The sequence below is a fragment of the Schistocerca americana genome, chromosome 2 (genome assembly GCF_021461395.2).
Source record: "Schistocerca americana isolate TAMUIC-IGC-003095 chromosome 2, iqSchAmer2.1, whole genome shotgun sequence".
Taxonomy (NCBI): Eukaryota; Metazoa; Arthropoda; class Insecta; order Orthoptera; family Acrididae; genus Schistocerca; species Schistocerca americana.
In genome coordinates, this window is record NC_060120.1 from 845,010,979 (window position 1) to 845,038,255 (window position 27,277).

Genomic DNA, 27,277 nt, shown 5'->3' on the forward strand with positions numbered 1-27,277 from the left:
CATTCATGCACCCAGGTTCGTCGTCGAGTACACCGTCGTAGGCGCTCCTGTCTGTGATGCAGCGTCATGGGTAACCGCAGCCACGGTCTCCGAGCTCATAGTCCATGCTGCTGCAAACGTCGTCGAACTGTTCGTGCAGATGGTTGTTGTCTTGCAAACGTCCCCATCTGTTGACTCAGGGATCGAAACGTTGTTGCATGATCCGTTACAGCCATGCGGATAAGATGCCTGTCATCTCGACTGCTAGTGATACGGGGCCGTTGGGATCCAGCACGGCGTTCCGTATTACCCTCCTGAACCCGCAATCGCGTTAGGCTACAATCCGACCTTTATCAAAGTCGGAAAGGTGATGGTGCGCATTTCTCCTCCTTACACGAGACATGACAACAACGTTTCACCAGGCAACGCCGGTCAACTGCTGTTTGTGTATGGGAAATCGGTTGGAAACTTTCCTCGTGTCAGCTCGTTGTAGGTGTCGCCACCGGCGCCAACCTTGTGTGAATGCTCTGAAAAGCTAATCACTTGCATATCACAGCGCCTTCTTCCCGTAGGTTCAATTTCGCGTCTGTAGCACTTCATCTTCGTGGTGTAGCAGTTTTAATGGCCAGTAGTGTAGTTTTAAGTGATCGGAACCGTAACTCCGTAGACATTTAGGTCCCTTCCCTACACCTACGAGTATCGGACGCTGCTGAGTTTGTTTACGTATCGAGGTCGCCAGCAGCTGCACGCTAGTCGCGTTCCGCCCTGAATTGGACCCACGACGCCAGGCGACAGCGACAGCGACAGAGCAGAGCAGAGTAGGGGAGCTGTGTGCTGTGGTGTGGCGGCGGCCGACCTTGCCTTGTTTACGGCGCGCTGCCTTGGCCGCCGTCCAAGCCCGGCGCCTCCTGCCAGCAGACAACTGCCCAGTCCGGCGCCCGCGCAACGCGGAAGCAGTCAAACGCTCACTGCTGCACCACGCATACGGAACATCTATCTGCACAGACTGGTGCGCGTTGAAAGAAGAGAAGGAAACTGTTTCTGAGTGGCTTCCAGAACACGGTAAAGAGAAACGCAGCAAGTGCATTTTGCGTTCTTATGTAATATTTTGCTTGGAAACATGTCACCACAGACAAGGAAATGTCCATCTCGCCCGTGGCTCCGAGCTTCCGTTGCGTGATGAAAAACAACGCTCGTGACCGCCGCCTGAATACATGCCGTTCTGTCGATGTGCAGCGCGCCACACAAATTACGCAACGTCCTGCTCCACGGATTTTTAACGGATATGATTACCGGCAGACCAGATTAATTACCTCCACTGCTACACACAGTGAGTAACGACAATATTCGAACACTATAAGATATTTACTTTGTATAGCACCATAAGTTTATTCTTAACAAAACAAAAATACGAAATAATCAAGTACTATATTAAGGTAGATGTCAAGTAAATAACAGTATGAACTATTTCACACAACTTATAACAGCTGTAAACAGTACGATTTAAACTAAACATTGTTCGAATTTCACGTTACTTTAGTATTCGGAAAGCTGGGACTTTACCACCACGACGTTTAGATCGCGGTTTACCTTCACACTTTGTACTCTTTTAGTAGTCCATTAGGACAAAATAACTTCCAAGTAGTAAGGCGTTCTACTAAGGCGATTTCGAGAAAATCGCAACAGAGGTTTTGCGTGTCAGTGGCGTGCCGGTGTGTTGCAACCTCGAGAACGAGTTGGCAGCGGTCGTGTGGTTAGTGCTCAAGTTACATGATCAAAACTAGTCATATTGTTTCATTGTTTCATTTGAAAGGTAATATGCTGAAAAGACACGTGCATTTGCATCAACGTTTACTGACTTTTCAATATTATTAGACTGTCTGCTAATTTTTAATATCACAACAAATATTATATTTATAATAAACGTCCAAACGCAAAATGTATGCCTGTCGTGATTTCTGAAATACCTTATACCTGCAATCGCGTAAGGTGCCGAGAACTGCTTTGCACCTGGACACTTCGATGTGCATGCACAGTTGTCACGGACGAGGCACAGTTCTGGAAATCCCTAGTCAAACATCGACAAATAAAGATGTAAATAACTTTATTCAATAACACCCTGAATTACAATACCCCAGAATATGAGGATAAGGTCTAACTAAACGTCGGATTTGTTTTCGACATTACGAGTTGCACCATGATACTTTTCACACAGACACGGAGAACATAACTAAATTGAACTGGCATCTACAACATCGAATGAATGCAACTTTAGGGCAAGCACAAGGAATCTTCAGAGTTTCCACGGAAAAAATTCTCTTTCTTCCGGCAATCTGGATGCAGACTATAGGTAACGCAACATTCTCGTAAATATCGGTGACGAAAATTGGCGATGTATTTTAATAGCATCTTCACAACAAGCAATTTCTCGTTCATTGTCAATCAAATACGAACAAGTTTGAAATCATTTTATAAAATTTTAAACTTGCCTGTTATGTTTGTGGTCTTCAGTCCGAAGACTGGTTTGGTGCAGCTCTCCACGTTACTCTATCCTGTGCGTGCCTCTGCAATCTACATCCTTCTCAATTTCCGTACTGTATTCAACACTTGGTCTCCCTCTACGATTTTTACCCCCACCCACACTTCCTTCCAATACTAAATTGGTAATCCCTTTGAGTCTCAGAATGTGTCCTAACAACCAATACCCTCGTTTGTTTGGTGAAGTTGTGCCACGAATTTTCTGTCTTCCCAATTTCATTCAGTAGCTCCTCATTAGTTGCGTGATCAAGCCAATTAATTTTCAACATTCTTCTGCACATTTCGAAAGCTTCTGTTTTCTTTTTGTCTAAACTATTTATCGTCCATGTTTCTCTTCCGTACCCCGCTACACTCTAGACAAATACATTCCGAAAAGACTTCCTAACTGATAAATCTATATTCAATGTTAATAAAAGTCTCTTCTTCAGAAACGCTTTTCTTGCCACTGCCAGTCTACATTTTATATCCTCTCTACTTCGGCCATCATCAATTATTTTGCTACCGAAATAAAAAAACTCATCTACTACGTTAAGTGTCTCTTAGCATCACCTAATTTAATTCGACTACACTCCATTATCCTTGTTTCATTCCGTTCAACTGCTTTTCCAAGTCCTTCGCTATCTCTGACAGACTTACAATCTCATCGGCAATCCTCAAAGCTTTTATTTCTTCTTCCTGAAATTTAATTCCTACTCCAAATTTTTCTTCCGTTTCCTTTACTGCTTGTTCAATGTAAACATTAACTAACATCGGGAATAGGCTACAGCTCTGCCTCACTCCCTTTTCAACCACTGCTTCCCTTCGATGCCCCTCGACTCTTGCAACTGCCGTCTGGTTTCTGCACAAGTTGTAAACAGCCCTTCACTCCCTGTATTTTACTCCTCCTGCCTTAAGAATTTCAAAGACAGTATTCCAGTCAACACTGCTGAAAGCTTTCTCTAAGTCAACAAATGCTGCCCATCCCCTAAGATAAGTCATGAGGTCAGTATTGCCTCGCGTGTTCTTACATTTCTACAGTATCCAAAACTGAGTTTCCCCGATGACAGCTTCTACCAGTTTCTTCATTCCTCTCTACAGAATTCGTGTTAGTATTTTGCAATCATGACTTATTAAGCTGATAGTTCGGTAATTTTAAAACCTGTCATCAGCTGCTTTCTTTGGAAATGGAACTACTGCATTCTTCTTGAAGCCTGTGGGTATTTCGCCTGTCTCATACAACTTGCACACCAGATGGAAGAATTTTGTCGTGGCTGGCTCTCCCAACGTTGTCAGTAATTCTGACGGAATATCATCTACCCCCGGGTCCTTGTTTCGACTTAGGCCTTTCAGAGCTCTATCAAATTCTTCTCGCAGTATCATATCTCCCATCTCATCTCCATCTACTTCCATTTCCTTTTCCATAATATTACCCTCAAGTTCATATCCCTTATATAGACCCTCTGTATACTCCTTCCACCTTTCAGCTTTCCTTTCTTCGGTTAGGACTGGTTTTCCGTCTGAGCTCTTAATATTCATATAGCTGCTTCTCTTTCTTTTTGCCAACCGACTCCTTAATTTTCCTTTCCCCTACTGAAATATGGTTCTAAATTCTTAAATCTGTCCTCTAGCCATTTCTGCTCAGCCATTTTGCCCTTCCCGTCAATCTAATTTTTTAAGCGTTTGTATTCCCTTTCGCCTGTTTCATTTGCTGCATTTTTAAATTTTCCCCTTTCATCAATTAACTTGCCTATAGAGGTAAAAGTCGCATGATATTTGGTTAATAATAAAGTAAATAAACAGTCAAACGACATTGTAAATTTAATAAACGTTCTTGCAAGCACACGTGTCTGTTCATTATAGTATCTTTCACATGTAATATGTACGAAATACCAATTACTGAGCTTGAACGTTAACTACACGATCGCCGTCAGATTGTACTCAGGGATGCAACGCACCTGCGCATCAGTAACGCGTAGAAACTTGTCTTGTTATTTTCTCGAAATCGCCTAAGTAGCATGCCTTACTACTTCCACATTATACTGCCCTAATGGTATACTAAAAGTGTACAAAGTTTGAAGCAAATCCGTGACCTAACTGTCGTGGACTCTCCTTGTGAGTTAGAAGGAAGTATTCGTTTACAAGAGCGATGGAGTTGTCCAGGCGGTACAGTGCCACGCAAAACTAATACCAGTTTTGCTATACGACAACTTGTGACTTTTCATAATGCGAAAGGTACATCATATAGGCAAACTGCTTCAATGTTCAACAAACGAGTGACGTGGCAGGTATCGTGAGACGATCTAAAAACGAGGACCGTACAGGCTCTCCACAGAGGTGACAGAACTCATGGGATAGTGATATGCACACATGTAGATGGCTTACACATGGTACAAAAGGGCAATCCATTTCCAGAACTATCATTTGCACTCAGGTGATTCATGTGAAAAGGTTTCTGGCGTCATTATGGCCGCACAATGGGAATTAACAGACTTTGAACACGGAATGGTCGTTGGAGCCAGACGTATGGTGCATTCCATTCCGGCAATCGTTAGGGAATTCAATATTCTGACATCCACAGTGTCTAGTGTGTGCCGAGAATGCCAAATTTTAGGCATTACCTCCCAGCTAGGACAATGCAATGGCCGACGGCCTTCACTTAACGACCGACAGCAGCGGAGTCGGCGTAGAGTTGTCAATGCTAACAGACGAGCAACACAGTGTGAAATAACCGCAGAATTCAATTTGGATGTACGACGAACTTAGCCCTTACGCGGCGAAATTTGGCGTTAATAGGCTGTGGCAGCAACGACCGACCCGAGTGCCTTTGGTAACAGTACATCATCGCCTGCAGTGCCTCTTCGGGGCTCGTGACCATATCGGTTGGATCGTAAACGACTGCAAAACCGTGGCCTGGTCAGAAGAGTCCCGATTTCGGTTGGTGGGAGCTGATGGTGAGGTTGGAGTGTGCAGCAGACCCCACGAAGCCATGAACCCACGTTATCAACAAGGCACTGTGAAGCTGGTGGTGGCTCCATAATGGTGTGGGTTGTGTTTACATGGAATGGGTGGTTCAAATGGCTCTGAGCACTATGGGACGTCACATCTGAGGTCATCAGTCCCCTAGATTTAGAACTACTTAAACCTAATTAACCTAAGGACATCACACACAGCCATGCCCGAGGCAGGATTCGAGCCTCCGACCGTAGCAGCAGCGCGGTTCCGGACTGAAGCGCCTGAAACCGCTCGGCCACAGCAGCCGGCGAATGGTCTGGATCCTCCGGTTCAAATGGCTCTGAGCACTATGGGACTTAACATCTGTGGTCATCAGTCCCCTAGAACTTAGAACTACTTAAACCTAACTAACCTATGGACATCACACACATCCACGCCCGAGGCAGGATTCGAACCTGCGACCGTAGTAGTCGCGCGGTTCCGGACTGAGCGCCTGAACCGCTAGACCACCGCGGCCGGCGATCCTCCGGTCCAAATGGCTTCATCACGTCAGTGTATGCCTCAAAAAGGCCTACCAAAGAAGTTGGATGCACATGACAAGAGGAATCTAATACGAAAAACAAAGAAGAATCCTAAAATCAGGGCACCCAAATTCGCAAATGAGCTAAAGGAGACTGAAAAGAAGGTACATCCTCAAATGAATAGCACAGCACTGAAAGATAGTGGCTGCAATGGAAGAGTGGCTAGGGGAAAACCGTATGTGAATGAAAAGAATCGAAAGAAGAGATGGGACTTCGCTAAAGAGTTTATTACGAAGGAAGGAACATACTGGAACGACGTCACTTTCACCGACGAAAGTAAATTTAACAGTTTCGGGCAGGATGGACGAAGAGTGGTGTTGCGGAAGAAGAATGAAGAATTCACAGTAAAAAAACGTGAAGAAAGCTATGAAGCATGGAAGTGGCAGTGTTCTTGTTGAGCATTTAGATAGGTGGACTTAGAGGTCATAGACACTATTATGGGCAAATACGTCTACCTGAACGTATGAAAAAAACAACTTGCTCGGGAGTGCACAAATAGGGAAATCAAACGCGTTCACGTTTTACGAGGACAGTGACACGAAACGCAAGGATTGCATTGTGAGCTCTCAACCCAGTTGAGAATATGTGGGGAGAACTAGAGCGACGTATTAGAAAAACGCCAATATCTTCTATAGAAACTTTGAAGCGGCGATTAAAACAAGAATGGAACGGTCTATGACTGATTGTTTAAAAATATCATCAGCAATAGACTGCAGCGTTTGAAAGTGGTGATACATCAGAAGGGTTACCTGAAAAGATACTGAAACATACATATTTTTTACAAAATGAAATAATTAGTTATGACAAGTGTCCGGATATTAAATTAATGCGAAAATAGTATCGAGTTTTATTTAAACGATCTTATTAAACAACTCACGTAAATTATGTTAGTAAAGTTTATGCTTTTATTTACAAATCAAATAAATTGGTTACATTTTTTGTTTGTTTTGTTAAGAAAAAAGTGATAATGCTACAAAGTAAAAATATCATGCTGTCCGAGTATTAACGTTACCCACTGTACGTAAAATGAGTCTAAACAAACCGCCAACCTCGCTGTGACTCGCGAGACAGGCTTAAACTCCTTACTCCTCCAAAGTCAATAATCAGTGCCTCGTAGCTATCCAACTACTTTCAGTAATTCCGGGCTTCGACCACTGGACTTGGAAATTTACACCACTAACAACACTTCATACACCGCCTCCAAATGACTTCTTACTGCTACTGCGTAACGTCCACGACAACAGAACAGTATATAAAAAAGAAGTAACAGCAATCCCTACCAGTCCACGATCTGTCTTCTAAGACATTTCAACTGTCGTTCTCATTAAATCAATCTTTGCTTCCTGGAATAGCTGTTTGCAGAGTATTAACCGACCTTTAACAGCGAAGCAGAGTGGAAAACTTTTCTTCCGAAGGAAATGCGAAGTTGCATTTCAATCGTTTTAGTCGCTAGCCAACTGAGAACCTGTGTAGTTGTTGTTCCGTTCAAGTTGGCTTAAAAGAAGTTCCAGCTATTTCATTATCAAAGGTATTTACTGTGGTGTCGATGAATGTAAATGGATATATACTGTACATACAAAACACAGAACGAATGTTTGTAGCGCCAATCGGCCACACGAGATAGAGGGGCTGGCCAGTACTTACCTCAGCTCAGTACAGCCGATAGATACACATAAAACAGAACTGAAAATTTACATTCCTAGCTTTCGGAACTTTGTTCCTTCATCAGGGAGGAGAGAGGGGAAAAAAGGGAAGAAGGGAAAGTGGATTCAGTTACTCACAACCCAGGTTATGAAGCAACAGGGAAAGGTAAACAGGGAGGGTAGCAAGGATGGAGGCATGGTTGTCAGAGGGAAGCCAAAGATATTCTACTGTAAGTACTGTGCCAGCTTCAAACCAAAGAGGATGCATACAGAAGTAAAGAGGTATATAGTATAAAGATAAACACAACTATGTAGGATGAAAAGATGCGTGAATGGCTAAAGAGGAAAGGGAAAGAGGAGAAGACTCCCATCCTACATCAAAGACACAAACCACTTCCTAGAACGCCTCAAATCCATGCCCACTCCTCTCCCACCTGAAACCTTTCTTGTCACCATAGATGCTACATCCCTTTACACAAACATCCCACATACCCATGGTCTCTCTGCCCTTGAGCACTACCTCTCCCAACGCCCACCCGAAGATCTTCCAAAAACCTCGTTCCTTATCACACTTACCAACTTCATCCTCACCCATAATTACTTCACTTTTGAAGGCCAGACCTACAAAAAAATCAGGGGAACGGCCATGGGAACCAGGATGGCTCCCTCCTATGCCAACCTCTTCATGGGCCGCATGGAGGAGGCTTTCCTGAAGACCCAACAGCTGCTTCCCCTGGCCTGGTATAGGTTTTTAGATGACATCTTTGTGGTCTGGACTCATGGTGAAGAAACACTCCTTAATTTCCTCCATAACCTCAACTCCTTTTCGAATCTGAATTTCACCTGGTCCTTCTCCAAAACACAAGCCACCTTCCTGGATGTTGACCTTCATCTTGTTGAAGCTCACATCCACACCTCTGTCCATATCAAACCCACAAACAAACAACAGTACCTTCACTTTGATAGCTGCCATCCTTTCCACATCAAACGCTCCCTTCCCTACAGCCTAGGTATTCGTGGCAAACATATCTGCTCCAGTGACGAATCCCTCAACAACTACACCAATAACCTGACCAGTGCTTTCCTCTCCCGCAACTATCCTGCAGACCTTGTCCACAAACAGATTTCCCGAGCAATACATTCCTCCCCGTCCAACAACAATGTTCCTACCCCCAGACCACACAGAAGCATCCCCCTTGTCACCCAATATTATCCTGGCCTCGAAAACATCAACAAATTACTCCGCCAGGGATATGACTTTCTCAAGTCAACCCCTGAAATGAGATCATCCCTTGACAAAATTCTCCCCACACCACCCAGAGTTGCCTTTCGTCGCCCCCCTAACCTCCGTAACATCCTTGTTAAACCCTACAATATTCCCAGACTACCTTCTCTACCCAGCGGTTCCTACCCCTGTAACCGATCCCGCTGCAAAACCTGCCCCATGCATCCCCCCACAACCACCTACTCCAGCCCCGCTACTGGTAAAACATACACAATTCAAGGCAGGGCTACGTGTGAAACTACACATCTCATTTATCAACTGACATGCCTGCACTGCACAGCCTTTTACATCGGCATGACAACTGGCTGAGCGCATGAACGGACACAGACGAACTGTCCGCCTAGGAGATGCCCAATACCCAGTAGCGGAGCATGCCCTCCAGCATAATTCTAGGGACCTAGGAACCTGCTACACCGTATGTGCCATTTGGCTTCTCCCACCCAACACCAGTCCCTCTGAACTGCGGAGATGGGAACTTGCACTCCAACACATCCTTTCATCCCGCCATCCCCCTGGACTGAACCTACGTTAAACAACCTCACTCCCATTCACTCTTCAGTCTTCTCTTCTTTCCCTTTCCTCTTTAGCCATTCACGCATCTTTTCATCCTACATAGTTGTGTTTATCTTTATACTATATACCTCTTTACTTCTGTATGCATCCTCTTTGGTTTGAAGCTGGCACAGTACTTACAGTAGAATATCTTTGGCTTCCCTCTGACAACCATGCCGCCATCCTTGCTACCCTCCCTGTTTACCTTTCCCTGTTGCTTCATAACCTGGGTTGTGAGTAACTGAATCCACTTTCCCTTCTTCCCTTTTTTCCCCTCTCTCCTCCCTGATGAAGGAACAAAGTTCCGAAAGCTAGGAATGTAAATTTTCAGTTCTGTTTTATGTGTATCTATCGGCTGTACTGAGCTGAGGTAAGTACTGGCCAGCCCTTCTATCTCTTTGTTAGTATTTGTTTCACATCTTATATGAGATTTTCCATTAATCATTTACACTAGATATTTACAGAAACAAGACATATACCACACTGGTTTCAGAAGGCAGACGTCACTTTTAGCTGCGAGAATAAATTAATCTCGAGACGAAGCGTTTGTACAATGGCGAGGCGGGGTATTCGGAGCTGGTATGCTCTACCCCCTCCCCTTGTGAGGCCAACTTCCGGTTTCTAATAAATCCCCGTGCAAGGATTAAAGGTGAGGACACGGCCCTGTAAAACTGTTGATAAATGGCTACTGCGGCCGCGGCCCCCGTTTATCTGATTTATCGGCTTAAATTTCCCCTTGAAGAAGATGGGGCGCGTGGCCACAACGCGCACCGCAGATTAAAGCACGGAAATTCCTCTGCCGATAGAATCGTAACACTGACATTTTCCCGATCGTAATAGAGATAACAATATCTTCTTGTTGAAAGGAAAGTATACCTAGTGAAAAACTACGCTAGTAAATGCCAGGTTATATATCTCTCATGTTCGAAGTCGAAACACACACAGTCGCGCGACGCAGAATCTGACACCTATTTTGAGGGGGGGAGGGGGGAGGGACAAAGATGCCAAACGCACTAGTGCTCGGATTTTTACAATAAGCAGACGACTTTGAAGTTCACGACTTGCATTGGTGAAGAGCGCCATTCACTCAATCGAACACACTTTTTGCTCGAAGCTTTTACCTTACAGATAAAGAAAGAAAGAACGAAAACTTGTAAAGAAAGAAAGAACGAAAACATGGTACAAAAATGATCAGCTTCTTCTCTTGGAAATCATAATCTATTCACTATATTCAGTATAGGCGACGAACTGTAACTGTGATTTAAATTGAAGGTTTATTTGCGAATAAATATGAAACCACTTTTTTAATACAATTTATTGTACCACTAATATGTTTTCGAACCACTACAGGCTCATTATCAGATGGAGGTATTACAAGAATATTATGTCGTGGACCAAGTGTAGCTAGGCGCTGAAGAGGTGGTGACTGCACCGCATCGCGTGTCCATATCAAATCCGTTCTCATAATGTATATTCTCAGGTACTATACACAAATATACACAGCATTTAGCTGCACTTGGTTTTACACTTATTCAGAGAACGTAATCACTGGATGTTATTACAAAGAATATGAATATCACATATGACACTTTGTTAGATCATGATCTTTGGCCCGAGACGCATTGCATTGCAGTACAAATACTGTAACTACAGTTAATATAAAGTGAATCCTGCCAGCAGCAGCAGCGATCTTATATTTGTAATATACACGTAATATGGAGTGAAAGTTGAATAAAAGAGTGTCATATAGAGTGAAATATTTACTATGTAATTAAAGATTGGACTAGTTACCGAACGCCACAGCTGTTACACTACTGGGAGAACATAATTTATGCAGCTCACTCACCATCACCACCACAGTGTCTAAATTCGCTTGGTCCACGATATAACGTTCCTGTAACATCTGCATCTGATGATGAGCCTGCAGTCGTCCGAAAACATGTTGATGGTATAATAAATCGTATCAAAAATGCAAAACAGAATTGTTGCATATTAACTCCCAAATAAATCGTCAATCATTATCTTTTTGTTGGCCTTTATCCCGTAACTGAGTCGGGACGTGAATACCAGCCCGGTATTCATCTGGTCGGATGTGGGAAACAGCCTAAAAATTACATCCAGGATGACCGGCACACCGACTCTCCTCGTTAATCAGCCAAGTGGATTCGATCAGGGTAGGGGGAGGGAAGGGGGGAGGGGGGGGGGACTCCATAAACTCCGGAAATTCTCTCATTGTCCGCCCCGGTAGCGCGTCGGACTCCTATTCCCGGTCAGGTCGGAGATTTTCTCCGCTCTGGAACAAAGTGTGCTGTTGTCCTTACGCTCCTATCGTCATAATTTTTATTCCAGTCTTGAGATGGCTGAATCGGCACAGCTCGAAAGCTCATTAAATTTAAAAGAAAATTATGAAGTAAGTAAACTTAAAGTTTTGCACTGCCCTCATGACGTTATTGTGTGTGTGTGTGTGTGTGTGTGTGTGTGTGTGTGTGTATGAGAAAGAGAGAGCCATGCGCCTTGTGTGCACTCTTCAGACTGACAGCATGCCTCAAGCGCTTTACGGAAGGAGGTTTGTCAATAGGGCAACTTGCCCACCGAACAGGCGTACATCGCAGTCACGTCATTCCGTCTTTCTGCTGCTATCGCGTGATACGAAACACTGAAGATCTTCTTCGTAGTGGTTGCCCGGGTCTACAACGCCGATAAATACAAAATACAACTCTAAGGTACTTCGAGCAGGGTGCAACAAAGCTAGGCGCTGCCTTTTTGGAGAAAACTGGAAGGCCTTTGTATCTCTCAGACAAACTGCACCCGTCTCCATACGATCTGTTTGGCTTCTATGTGTCCATTGCCAACAACAGTACCAACTCCCCGGCACCTCCGTGCGCGAAAAACGTAGGCAAGGGAATACCTGGATAAAATGTGTTGGGATCTTTCTAGTGACGATAGCAGGTTTCTGCCTGCCGTCTGGTAACCGACATAGTTCGCAGTAGATGGATGCGGCCAAGTACGAAGGCACCACATGCAGTCCCACAGTTTCAGCAGAGAACTCGGTCAGTCACGCTTAGAACATATAATGTACAGACGATGAGCACTTCCGATCGTTAGTGAATGCAGTATCGAGGCAGGATCCTCCAACATATTGTCCAGCTGTATAGTCAACATTTCGGCGATGCGGTTGCCTTTCAATATCACAATGCACGACCATTCAGCTTCCACCTTGTGAACGCCTTCTACTACTAGACAGCAACTGACTGAATGAAATGCAATGGCCCGTGGTATATGTTGACCCAACTGGCTGTTCTTGCGACCAGTTGAAACTTGCAGCCCGTCTTGGCAAGCACACTCCTAATGCAACAGATGACTACAGAACGGGTGTCATCGAAGAGTGAGGCAGGTTTCGACCACCTTGCGGACAGCATGCCAAGAAGTATCCAAATGCGTTACAATGCCAGGGGTTGAGCAAAACACTATTAAATATTACCCAGTAGCAGATTCTAATCCCACAGATGTGGAAAAACATCATACATACTATATATCTTTCCGTTTTCTTTGATAATGCTCATTCTTTCATTCTCTGCTCGCACTGAATATAAGTCCGCTCAAGTTCGTTGATTTGCACGTGGAGCAAAAATCGTTGAGCAGATTATTTTATTTAAAAACTCTCAGCAGTTTTTAAAGATCATTAGCCGGCCTCAAAGCTGCAATTATTGAACGATTTATACGAGAAAAAGAATTTGTTCCTGGTCGTTATAAAACACAGATGTGCATCGCAGGGAATTATGTTGATCAACTGGGTCAGGAATAGTTCAAATGGTTCAGATGGCTCTGAGCACTATGGGACTTAACTTCTGAGATCATCAGTCCCCTAGAACATAGAACTACTTAAACCTAACTAACCTAAGGACATCACACACATCCATGCCCGAGGGAGGATTCGAACCTGCGGTCGCGCGGTTCCAGACTGTAGCGCCTAGAACCTCTCGGCCACCTCGGACGGCCAGGTATAGTTATTTCGAGATGTATACCAGTTCTTATCATTTATAATTTGGGTTCCTTGTTTCACTTTTGATCCTAAGCTTAGGCACGGAAAAGAAGCGGCGATGTGTGATCTAGTGCCACAATAAAAATTTAACGCAATTAATGTGCCAGACAGAATGACAAATGTTAACTCAGCGCCTTTTTGAAGGCAGACATATTACTGGTAGTGAAATTAAGGTTAAAGTTGTTTAAGTTATTCTATGTTCATTTCGAATTCGTGAAGAATTACACAACGTTTTGTGTTGACTTCGCTGTTACTAATAGGGCGTTTAACCAATTTAATTTCAAGTTACTGAAGTTTCAACAGATGCTGAAAGTAAAATTTAAGAGTTTGTTTGGAACAGAATGGAGTCGACGACGAGATCATTACAGATGAGGTTGCGGTGGCGGACAATAGCGTTTCAAAAACGAATCGCTCCGTATTTAGCTCTAATCAACATTAGCGTCAACGAGTTATCGGCCAGTGCTGCACACACGTCTCAAGATGGCGCTTTGTGACGGTCGGAGCTGGTTATACGAAATGTAAATGTGTGCGTAATAGTTTACTAAACACAGCATTCACGGTCGTCTCCAAAGGATAAAAATATCATACTTCATAAGAAGAAACAAGTACGTCTATTAGTGGAAAAATGTGAGCTCGAAAAACACAGCGAGCCGGCCGCGGTGGTCTCGCGGTTCTGGGCGCGCAGTCTGGAACCGTGCGACTGCTACGGTCGCAGGTTCGAATCCTGCCTCGGGCATGGATGTGTGTGATGTCCTTTGGTTAGTTAGGTTTAAGTAGCTCTAAGTTCTAGGGGACTGATGACCACAGCAGTTGAGTCCCATAGTGCTCAGAGCCATTTGAACCATTTGAAAATACAGCGAACGTTACAAAAAATGTAAAAATACCCACTGACGACAGGTGAAGTGTTACAATGCAAGAGACGTCCGTCGACTGCCAGTGCTGATTACAGATAAAGGAAAGAAGTAATGTAGGGTTTCTCCGGAGGATTGTGCAAACGGATTCGCAGATTTAACTTGTCTATTTTGAAATATTGGCACATGTCTATTTCTCTTTCAGGTGCCAGAGATTTCATAAGACACGCTAGAGTAACTAGCAGTTCTTTCAGTTAATAAAGGTAACAACGCCACCCGACAAGATGGCCGGCACGCAGCTGCTGAAGCGTCCAGTGCGGAGAGGGAGCTGGCCGCCTGCCGCTGCCTCCACGCTACGCTGGGGGCTCCTGACGGCCGATGGTCTGGCAGCGTGCCGCCGCACACCGAGAAAGACAGCCGCACTGGCAAGTGCACGCGTCTCTCCCAAATGGGGACGTGGGCGCACCGTGGCTGCAAGAAGAGCCCATTACTCACCGCGACCAACCAGGCGCTGCATCTGCAGCGCGACAAATTGCTACACGTCTCCGAGTTGCTCGAACGACGGTAAATACACAGCAGTAAAAGCAGTCACTTCGTTTTCGACGTGTGTTAAATCTGCACATAGGATGTCATCGTACAGCGTCAACAGTATCATATCACCGAAGGAAATTATTTTTTTCTTTCTCGGTGAACGCTTAGCGTGATTTGATAAATGACTCCTATTTCGTCGGGAGCAGTTGCGAGTTTGAAATCTACGTAAATATGGGATATAATGAAAAGGCTCAATGTATAACGTTGGTAGCTATCAACGCATCATTCAGCACTCCTCTGGCTTGTCACAATTTGATGACATTCGCGATTGTGTTAAATTATATTTAGATCCTGAATGAGTAGTACTATTGCGTCGACGCATTTGTTCAAAAAAACAAGATGTGCACAATGCACATCATTCATTGTCGAATGGCAATTGCTTCACTTTTCGATAGTCTGGAGGGACTTAACATCTGAGGTCAACAGACCCCTAGAACTTAGGATTCGAACCTGCGACCGTAGCGGCCGCGCGTTTCGAGACTGAAGCGCCTAGAACCGTTGGGCCACAGCGGGCGGCTTTGGAGGACAAGCAGAGTGCTTAATACACTATCGCAGAATTATAAGGTTAAAAAGACTTTCATTGGAACATCATTACAATACCGTCACAAAGCCCATATGATGCACTTCTCTTCTGACGACCGACAGTGAATGCCGGCTGAAATGAAGGCGGATATTAGGGAATATAAATATTTAATGGTAAGAAAAGTAGAGACAAAATCTTTTATCGTCGAAATCACCAATTATTTAAAATCATTAGGCGTCTTAATGCGAGTGGAGAATCATTTGGTAACAGATATTGCAGACAAGGTTGATATTATCTTCAACTGTACAGAAAAGGCGCTAAAGTTATTTCAGTGTTTGGTTCAGCGTACGTATGCAAACGCTTTTTTCTCTGTTTGAAATTGAGAATGTGTTGCCAACATTCGGGTTTAACACGTTTTAATCTCTGTAACACCACATGTTTCTATCATGAACAGCAGTTCCAGATACATTACATATACTACAAAACAAAAACGTGCATAAATTTAGAACCATCACAACCTAATGTTTGGCGCCTGGATGTAGACCTAGTACTTCTGTTCACAGAATTAGCACTGTCCAGTGTAGTTACTGAAGTAAGTAAAGTTATTGATTTGTCGGAAAAATAAAAAGTTCAAAATAAACACTCGTGATATCATAATCACAAAACGTTGTTGCAACACTAGCCCTTTTACGAGTACGCGCACTGTGTTGCAAACACGTCTCCCTAAGTTTCCTGGGGGTGCAACCTTCTACTTATAGCCGTCTCACTCGCACATCTGGTCTTAACAGCGCAGCACTGGAGGTGGAGGGGGGGGGGAGGGGAGGGAGGGGAGGGGAGGGAGGGAGGGAGAGAGAGAGAGAGAGAGAGAGAGAGAGGCCGGAGCGCTGAGCAGACTGGGATGGCGCCGAGGAGTGCGAGTGCACACCGGGGAAATAAGTGCAAGTCTTGGGCAGCCCTGATTTAGATTCAATATTTAATTGCGGGTTACACAGCACGTACAGCCAAAAATCACATACAGGGGGTAATACAATCAGTAAAGAAAACTGAGGTAGCTGCAAGTATATGATAGTAGAAGCAAAAACTTTCTAGAGATGGTCGTTTCCCAGTTATAGGGGAATGTGTGCTTACTAGCCGCCACTGACTTCATCATGCCATACTGTCCACTCTATCGCAAATGGATCTGAAATGCAATTTCTTTATCTTACCCATATAATTGCTAATTAGGCTGGAATTATATCTATGGCTCTGCTTAATACAGCTACACGTTGCAATTTACTGCACACTTGTACTGTCAATGGAGGTGTTCCACGTGTCGTCCTTTCACTTAGATCGACTACTGCGTTAGTGTTTGCAGTGCAGAATGAATTCTTTCGAACAGACCCGGATCATCTTGTAAATCTTGACAGGATTGTACACTCTGCTTCTCCACTGCTTCATCGGTATCAGTGGGTGTGCTGCAGGCCGTTCCTCCACCTCCCAGGGAACTTTTTTTCAACTCACTGGAACAAGTTGGCACCGGAGATTTAAAATAGTACACATGTCTTAAATCGCAATGTAACTGTTATTTGGCTCTGGGATGACACCAGTGAACGTGACTACGGGTGACCAACGTGAAGCGACGGACAGGAGAGTGTGGCGAGGCAGTGTGTGTGTGTGTCTGTGTGTGTGTGTGCGTGTGTACAGTAAACCTAAGATAAGTTGAGTTACGTTCCGAAGTTGTTCATTATCACATTTTGTTTACGATTGCCAGCGACCTAAGCGACCGAGTAACATGGCAACGTCTGCTTTGTGTGTCAGTAAGAAATAAGTAACGTAACGAGTGCTATTTTTATGGCTTGGCGGGAGATGGGGGAAGGAGGGGAGCTGCATGGTTGAAAAGCACCGGAGTGCTGTACACTTCACTTCTAACATGATACCACACTGAAAAGTCCAGAGCAGTGAGATGATGTTGGAGGCTTGTCCTATTCATACTGGCGTGTGAGCAGCAAAATGTCACAGTTCTAAGGCCCCATCATGCATGTACCAGATATCCCCAACCATGGGCTACAGGCGACATTTGAACCAAATTAGATGCAGAGTTAATCAAAAACTTCACAGGATTACACTTTAAATACATTTGTACAAACTACGACAATATTACATACTGTAATATGAGAAAGGGACAGAGAGAGATAACGGAGGGAGCGACAGAAAGAGAAAGAGACAGAGAGACAGAGAGAGGTTAAATCTGACCATATATGCGTGCATGTATGCTTCCAAAAGTACGTCGTTGATATTTCATCACTTTTACATATCCCAGCAGCTTCTAAACAAAAATGTAGAAGTAAGTTCGGTATATTTATGACACTCGTCGCATTGAAATTATTTTTGTGTGAAAGAAACAGAGTTCGCTTCTAAAAGTTACTAAGAAGAAAGATTGAAAGCAGAATCTGAGTGGGATGCCATTTTACTTTCCGCAGACTGCACGGGGAACGCAAGAACAACACGAAAAAGAGCACAAGGAACCCACCCACACACACACACACACACACACACACACACACACACACACACACACACACACTTGTCACGCAGCACATACACCACAGCTTAAAGGCGATGTCGCGATCCTCCGGCTGTTGCGTAGCAGCGCGGGATGCGCTGACGTCGCAATGCAATTTAAAGGACTCCTCGCGCCGTCACGACTTGTCACGTAACCGAACGGCGACCTGCCGTCACATAGCGGTCGGTTCAAACGAGAAAGAACGCAACATCACATGTCCCACTGTCAACTGCTCATTGTGTTCAACATGGTAGCAGACACTAAGTGTTCTTCTGACCTTATTGTTACTTCACTGGACTCTTCTTACCGCCGTAACGAGTCCAGAAAATTGGAAAGAAATGCAGGATGATCTGCAGACGCTTGACGCAGGGACTGGAAGTCAATCGTCAATACAGACCAGGGGTTCCCAAACTTTTTCTCTGACGAGAAGTTAAAATTATAACAAATATCACAGAAATCATAATATCTTTTAGAGCGCTTAAACTTAATTTAGTTGGAACAGACCTCGGGAGACCCAACTGTACCACCCGACTGCCGAGTCATCCTCAGCCTACAAGCGTCACTGGATGAGGATATGGAGGGGCGTGTGGTCAGCACACCGCTCTCCCGACCGCTGTTCGTTTTCGTGAACGGAGACGCTACTTCTCACAATCAGGCAGCTCCTCAATCGGCTTCACAACGGCTGTGTGCAGCCCGCTTGCCAGTAGCGCAAGGGAAACCCGGACGGTCACCCATCTATATGCTAGCCAAGCCCGTCGGGAACCTGTGTTACTACTGTGGCAAGCCGTTTGCTTTAAAAGTAATTAGTATTGTCAAAATGTCGGAAGAATACCACCATGTTATTAAAAGTTTTTCGCGGAGCACTTACTCATTCCCACGGATCACCTGTGTACCGCAGAACACGGTTTAGGAAACCCTGCCGGCCGGGGTGGCCGAGCGGTTCTAGGCGCTACAGTCTGGAACCGCGGGACCGCTGCGGTCGCAGGTTCGAATCCTGCCTCGGGCATGGATGTGTGTGATGTCCTTAGGTTAGTTAGGTTTAAGGAGTTCTAAGGTCTAGGGGACTGATGATCTCAGAAGTTAAGTCCCATAGTGCTCAGAGCCATTTGAACCATTTAGTAAGCGTACATCCCGATTTTTAGTGGAACGACGACATAAAATTAGGAGTCGAGGACGCAGATGTCAAATTGCGATTAAATGGAAGAAACCCCCCGGGAAATGTAGTACTCGGGTGAAGGAGATAGTTTACCAAACCCCTCTTTGACCTTTAATTCAGTATTGCTCGTCGGCGTCGGACACTTTCCAGAGAACACTGATACTGAAAATAGAGAACATACTCAGAAGAGCAGTGGATTCGTTTAACCCTAAATTACTACACTCTCGTAAAATGTACGATTACGATTCCCATCAATTTGGTATTGTCAGTATAGGGTGTAAAACAGAACATTTAGTACTTATTCTGTATGTGACATTCTACTGGTGACCTTATAATTGTAACTAACTGGTGCATATATTATAAATTACACGTCTTTGAGGCCGAGGTCGGTAACGCATGCTTGTGCGGTGACGCTCGACCTGGAGGTAAGTCAGATCGAATCCTGATGGTGGAAAAAATTTTCACAGCCAGTCCTTATTGGGCAAAGGGTAGAGAGGTGGTGGCGTAAAGTTCTTGATCACCAGAATTCGCGTCGTGGCCCTTGTTTCAACACCGAACCTCGCCCCAGTGTCTCATGAAGTGAGAACATATGAGACTGTTGATGGTGACCCGTCTGTCGGACGACCCCCTTGGTGCTGTTCGCGAGAAGCCCACATCACGTTTCACCCGTTCCCTTCTATCATCATCATGCAACATAGACTTTAGAAAACAGACACACAATACATATAAATAGTATTATAAACACTGTAATGGAGCAAGCTGTAAATAAATAAACAAAAGAACTTAAAATTATGACTTCCTTTGAGCAAAATATGGACTAGTGAAATTTACCATGGTTCAGTAACAATGTAACATTTCCTTCCCCTTAGTGTTCTGGGTTCATAAGCGCGAAAGCGTCACGCAGATACTCATCCAACTCGAGTGACAGACACTGTACGAGAGGCGTTAACCATGCCTGTCAGATTCGCTGTAAACATTTGGAGGCTGTTCGCTTGTAGCAAAGTCAAGCAGCATACTGCTTCCTCCTTCGCATAAATGGTTCAAATGGCTCTAAGCACTATGGGACTTAACAACTCAGGTCATCAGTCCCCTAGGCTTAGAACTACTTAAACCTAACTAACCTAAGCATGCTTGACTACCCTCGTTCTTTCCACGCACTATTCGCGACTGCAACAGGACAGGATCGACGGGACTGTTACACTATGAATGCTTCGCAATAAACGAAAAGGGCTTGGGGAGTGCAGTTGCAGATGTATAACAGTGTTATTTGAACCGCGACGTTAACTATCGCCCATCCCCACTCGAAACTTCTGGGCCGGCCTCTTGTGTTGACGCGTTGTGTCTGAGAGGCGTGCCGCCCGGCTGGCCTGGACGTGGCAGCTGTAAACGAGATGAGGGGCGTCGTCCTGTATGGGCAGCCGGGGACTCCCTGGGAGTCCCTACGCTAGGGGAGGCTCCCAGGGGAGGGGGCCGAGCCCCGAGCCCTGGCGTGGGAGGGGAACAGTGGCGGCATCGAGCGGCGGCGACACGCGGCACACACACAAACAGAGTCCCCACGTCCCGGCCGTCAACCTCGCTGACCACACTGAACTATTCCTGCTTGCGCAATGCATTTCTTCGCAACCATACTTCGACACAATGGATTGCAATCGAATTAAATACGGCCATCCCGTTATGTTTTGGATCCAAAAGATGACACGAAGAAGACAGTGCAAAAAGAAAACTGGTACAGACAAATACCAGTGCACCTTGCCTACTGTGCCAACCAAAACATAAAAAAACATCTCCGCGTCAGAGCCACTGTGAATTGCAGAAACGTTCCCACACGCCCACTGGCATGGTAAAGGTTGAAAATTTATCACAAAACTATAAAGTACGAGAAGACAGAACTGTAGGAAACTCCACACAACTCATACAGCACACGAAAGACATATAGATTCCAGATACAGCCATCCTGCTGTCATTTGATTTGGAGAAAATGTATTCCAATATACCAATGACCGAAACAATAAATATTACAGAACAAAATCTTAAGACACACAGCACACTTCCAAATGAATCTAGCAAAGAAACAGTCAATCTGCTGGAGCTAATAACACAACAGAGCTATTTCCAGTTAATAATGAATTCTATTTATAAAGTGGAGGAATACCAGTGGGATCCCCAGTGTTTGAAACCATACCAAACAAATTTATGAACCACCCAGGATTGGTCATATTTAACAGAACAGTGCTAAATAGGTACAACTGGATTAGATACATGGATAGCATCTTGTGTCTGATAACTATGCAGTAAAATTGACCAGTTACATACAAACATAAAGTCTGTTCCTCACGAGATTCATTTTACAATAAAAAAAAGACAAAATAAGCTATTTAGTTTTTTGGACAATACAACAATGATTTAAAACAACCAACACACATCTGACTTACACCGAAAACCTACAACAACAGACACATTTATACACAAGAATCACAAATCCCAGCACTTAGATACAAGCTTCGCAGACTAAACACAGCACCATTAGACACAGGCACGTTGCCACTTGCTGGTGCACATTATCTTTTAAATATCCCCACAGAAAGAAACCCAGCGACGTCAAATCCGGAGACCTAGGGGGCCAATTACTAGAGCCACATTTGCCGATTCACCGACCGGTGTAAACACTGTATGCATACTGTAACAACATATCCTTTGAGATTAACTTTACTATTTTATATAACCAATTACGATTTTTCATTTAGGTAAGGCATTTCATATCACTAGCCATACATTTTGCGTGTTTTTATTGTATCGCGTTTTAATAATTTTCTCCTTTTTTATTTAAAGACGACGACTTAGCTCTAAGAATATGAGAATGTGTAATGATTGTCACATTTCAGATTGGTGTGTACTGCATAACGAAAATTCGAATATTGAATGTATTTTGCATTGTTAACTTTTTGCATGCAATTTTCTGTATTTTAGATCTGGCGATGGCTCGTCTGTGAGCCGCACCCGGTAATCAACAAAGAAAATTTGCGATATTGATGTAGGATTTTTATCCACACATGTTTTAAATCAACAGATCGCTTATCTCCCCACTGACAGTATCAAAGAATAATATTCTGTATGTTATTTAACAGTTACATGGGTAGGTCCAAATAACTGGTAGAAACGGGGGAAGGGGACTGATACCAGCAATGTTGACACTCTTCAGCCATTCTATGAAATTTCTACATTCGTATCAAAAATTTCAGAAGTTAAAAACAGGCGAGGTGTTTATGACAAAATGGTAACGGATGTACACTGAGGACGGTGTTCGCTGGTAAATGTTGATAGTGGATGTGAGGGAAGTTCTGGAGAAAATGTTATGTGGAAAAGGATGTGGGCTATTTATGTGGGAATGAACTGACATTGGGATATAGGTGCTAGTAGACAAATGGAATGCCTGATCGTCAAGGAAAGGATAGGCTGCAGCCTTTCGGGGTAAGGTCGGATGGGTAGGATAGATTTCGGGGAGAGTAGTTCTGCTGACGACCTATCTAGAGTTAGTAAAGTAGAACAGGAAAATTGGTAGGTTAAAATAAAGTTGATTAATTATCGAAGGCGATCTAGGACTGGTTTTGGGACCAGAAAGCGGTTAAATTGTGATGATTTGATGTAGGATATGGTGACGTTAGGAAGGGTAGATTTGCTGGAGGACAACGGCAAAAGGCTGTAGGAATGGGACCATGGAGGTAAAAATAAGAGGAATTGTCATGACGTCACAAACTTGAAGCACCCAAGTGAAGATCTGCCATCTTAGCTACCCCAAAAGATTCGCTTCTGGTGTTTTGATAAAAAAATGCCGGCTTGCGTCGCTTGCGGCTGTACTAATCGTTCTGACTGTAGTCTAAAGTTTAAAAAAAATCACATTTCATTCGTACGTAGACCTACTTAAGGGCTATTTTCTTATATATACTTGAAATTTTGATGCACTGTAAAGTTTTGCAGTATGGTTTTATTTCTGTGATTTGACTTTAGATTTCCTATCAATCCAACGCGAAGAGCTCTCTGGAGGTGAGCAAGACACTTGGTTTTCATTGTTTGGTTATTCCCTGGTAACTGAAAACTCCTGGCAAGAAATATCCTGGAAATGGGGACTAATGTTTTAAAATGCAATAATTTAATATAAAAATAAGATAACTACATGTAGTTAATTAAATCTTCAGTAAAATGTGTGGAACACCTGTTACAGTGGTTAAATTATAAGTACTTAAAGGGTTACATATTTGCCACACTGAATGTCACTTGGTAGGTACAATTTAAAAACAAAGCAGATGTGTGAACTACAATGGGCCTGACAATCTTAAATTCAGTTCTTTTCCTTCGTAATTTAACGAATCTTGCACTTTGTTGACATGACAGCTGGCTTGTTTATTTCATCCCTGCATACTACATCTATGGGACACCCAAGGAAATAAGGTAAGTTTCTTGCAAACTTGGACATTTAAAATTTGCATTTGACTTGAAAATGCAACGAATACAAATTGGTGCCTCTAAACTATCAGCCATTGCTTTTGGAGTTCCGGCTTTATCAATTATCTTCACAAACACAATGAAAGTGAATAGAAATGGATTACGAAAGCACGCTTTTCATGGCACATACTTCTCGGTTATGCGAAGTGTATAAACAGAAAGGAATTACAGTACTGAGGCCAGAAGCGTCATATTTTCGTGTCGTATTACTGTATCGAATACGCATTTTGAGACCAGAAAAACGTTTGAAGTTCCGTTCCTTATGTTGTATTTTTCACTAAAACAGCGTAACATATACTATATAAAACAAATATCGCGTGCACACGACAGAAATAACTAACAAGAAGCAATTGTAAACACTCGTCCGCTAATGTTTTGGGGGATCCAAGACGGAGGCAGGCCCCGCCCACTGGCTTCAAAACAACGTACAGCGTAAGTCTGTAGCGCCATCTCCCCTTATTCTACCTTTTCCGTGATTTCCCTAAATCGCTCCAGGCAAATTCCGGGATGGTTCCTTTAAAGGGCACGGCCGACTTCCTTCCCCGTCCTTCCCTAATCCGATGAGACCGATGACCTCGCTGTTTGGTCTCTTCCCCCCAAACAATCCAATCCTTATTCTACCTCCACGAGTAGGACAGAGAGAATGCGTGTCGTATTGTGGTATCGACTGGGCGTATGGGGACAGTGAGTTTAGGTGTTACAGGTCGGAGGGTTTTCAGATCTGGAGAGTCTTTGTGAAAGCGATGGGATTTGCAGTGAGGACAGGTTGTTTTGTTTGTGCAGTGAATACACAGACCATCAGCGTTTAAGATGATTCCGTTCCGTGTCTTGTTGCGAGGGCACGGTTCTCTTTGGTCAATAGAAGTTACTCGACTGAACAGACTGCGAGGCAACTGACAGAAAGACAATAGGTGTTTGTCTCCACGCGCTCGGTCGGGCCGTGCTATATTGCGCTGCTTTGTAGGTAAGCATCGGCCGACATTCCTGTGTGTGTGAAAGGTGTTAGCGGCGCAGCTGAGGCGGAAAGCGACAGCGTAGAGGCGGCAACGGCGCAGCCACGGCGCGGGGGATGGCCCCCTGCCTGTGGGGGATGGGAAGTTGAGGGCACGGATGGCATGGGGAGGGGTGGCGCGGCATGGGACTGGCGGGAGGGAGTGCCAGCACCTGCTGCGACGCCCGGCACCTTCTGCACAATGCCAACACCAGCAGCTGACAGCCTGAGGGTTGCCCACAACTGCATTCCTCCCCAAACAGCCACCCAGTCGCTCACCTGTAGCGTGACGTTTCCTAAAGTCACACTGAAATATAGGACTGCTGCAGACCATTCCTTCGTTTTTCCAAGGAATTCCACGCACAAATATGTCTCATGCATGACTAGAACCGTAAAGAGATCTTATTTACATTTTGCACTCTGCAAATGTTCTATTGGCTCTGAGCGCTATGGGACTCAACTGCAGAGGTCATCAGTCCCCTAGAACTTAGAACTACTTAAACCTAACTAACCTAAGGACATCACACACATCCATGCCCGAGGCAGGATTCGAACCTGCGACCGTAGCGGTCGCTCGGTTCCAGACTGTAGCGCCTAGAACCGCTCGGCCACCCCGGCCGGCAAATGTTCTATTAATGCCCCTCTAGTCACACGACACGTTTCGAGGTTCTTGGGGGTTGGGATCCGTACCTAAACACGCTCCTTAACGTACCGCCAAAGGGAAAAGTCACAAAGCATTAGGCGAATTCGGGGGTCAAAAGGAACCGAGCCACATCGTCTTCTGTGCCACGTCCAATCCAGCGATGAGGAAGTTCGTCGTTTAGATAGTGACGAACATGGATCCTCCAATGAGGCGGTGCCCTGTCTTCTTGGGAGATGAAAGACTCGGAATCAGCGGTCAGTTTTGGAAACAACCATAAGTGCAACGTGTCAAGGTACGAGGTATCCATACAACTTCGTCTGTGACATTGCACAGAAAACATTAACCTTCGGCGAAACTCGTTCTTACCCAACAATTACATGACGATTTTCAGGGCCCCCCACTCCAACATTGTGGCGATTAACATTTCCTGATAAACAGAAGGTTGTTTCGTTCCTGAATATCAATCTGGAGGCGAAACGTTCATCCTCAAGTGCTTCCTACATCGTGATTCAAAACTGAAGGCGCCGACCATATTTTTGTTGCAGGAGCTGCAGACAGTACGGTATGAAATGTAACAGCCGTCGCAGATTCTTCCACGGAGCTTGCTGCGGTATTCGAAGGTCGTGGATTGCGCAGACCGTTGATTTGTATAGAATTCCGTACGAAACTTTGCCTTACTCTTTCCACGGCTGCATCTGGCGCACTTTGTCCATCCGTACTTTTCTATTTACAGAGACAACCAGTGCTGAGCGGTTCGAGGCGTTTCAGTCCGGAACCGCGCTGCTGCTACGGTCGCAGGTTCGAATCCTGCCTCGGGCATGGATGTGTGTGATGTCCTTAGGTTAGTTAGGTTAAGTAGTTCTAAGTCTAGGGGACTGATGACCTCAGATGTTAAGTCCCAAGGTGCTTAGAGTCATTTTGAACAACCAGCGCTCCTAAATTGTCGATACTAACGCACGATGCTTTGTTTACACGGCGGTTCTTTTCCATAGTTACTTCAGAATGCACGCAGCACTGCTGTTAAATGTCTCGCATATTACAACACACAAAAACTCTTTTCTTGCTTTATCGTCATTCCCTCAAGGCATTGCATTCGTAACGACAACTGCTGAGCACAATGCGAACTCGGTGAGTGTACAGTTCTATTCATGCATCAAGTATACGCTGAATCACCAAAGAAACTGGTATAGGCATGCGTATTCAAATACAGATATATGTAAACAGGCAGAATACTGTGCTGCGGTCGGCAATGCCTATATTAGTGTCTGGAGCAATTGTTAGATCAGTTACTGCTGCTATAATGGCAGGTTATCGAGGTTTAAGTGACTCTGAAAGTGCAATGGGACACAACTTCTCCGAGGTAGCGATGGTTCAAATGGCTCTGAGCACTATGGGATTTAACATCTGTGGTCATCAGTCCCCTAGAACTTAGAACTAATTAAACCTAACTAACCTAAGGACATCACACACATCCATGCCCGAGGCAGGATTCGAACCTGCGACCGTAGCAGTCGTGCGGTTCCGGACTGAGCGCCTGAACCGCTAGACCACCGCGGCCGGCGAGGTAGCGATGAAGTGGGGATTTTCCCGTACAACCATTACACGAGTGTACCGTGAATATCAGGAATCCGATAAAACATCAAATCTCCTACATCGCTATGGCCGGAAAAAGATCCTGGAAGAATGAGACCAACGACGACTGAAGACAATCGTTCAACGTGACAGAAGTGCAACCCTTCCGCAAATTTCTGCAGATTTCAATGCTGGGCCATCAATAACTGTCAGCGTGCGAAATATTCAACGAATCATCATCGATATGCGCTTTCGGAGACGAAGGCCCCCTCGTGTACCCTTGACGACTGCACAACACAAAGATTTACGCCTCGCCTGGGCCCATCAACACCGACGTTGGACTGTTGATGACTTAAA

General features: G+C 44.6%; 1 protein-coding gene across 1 annotated transcript; it reads left to right on the forward strand.

Moving 5' to 3' along the window:
- The first annotated feature begins 806 nt into the window (after positions 1 to 806).
- Positions 807 to 16,103, forward strand: LOC124595619. Its single transcript, XM_047134439.1, has 2 exons — positions 807 to 1,309; positions 14,657 to 16,103. The coding sequence occupies exons 1-2, from the start codon at positions 1,120 to 1,122 to the stop codon at positions 14,968 to 14,970; spliced, it is 504 nt and encodes a 167-aa protein (XP_046990395.1). The 5' UTR covers positions 807 to 1,119; the 3' UTR covers positions 14,971 to 16,103.
- The last annotated feature ends 11,174 nt before the right edge of the window (positions 16,104 to 27,277 follow it).

Coding starts and splice junctions, on each gene's coding strand:
- LOC124595619 (XM_047134439.1), top strand. CDS start 1,120: ATGTCCATCTCGCCCGTGGCTCCGAGCTTCCGTTGCGTGATGAAAAAC. Junction 1,310..14,656: donor TACCTCCACTGCTACACACA/GTGAGTAACGAC, acceptor CAGTTCTTTCAG/TTAATAAAGGTAACAACGCC.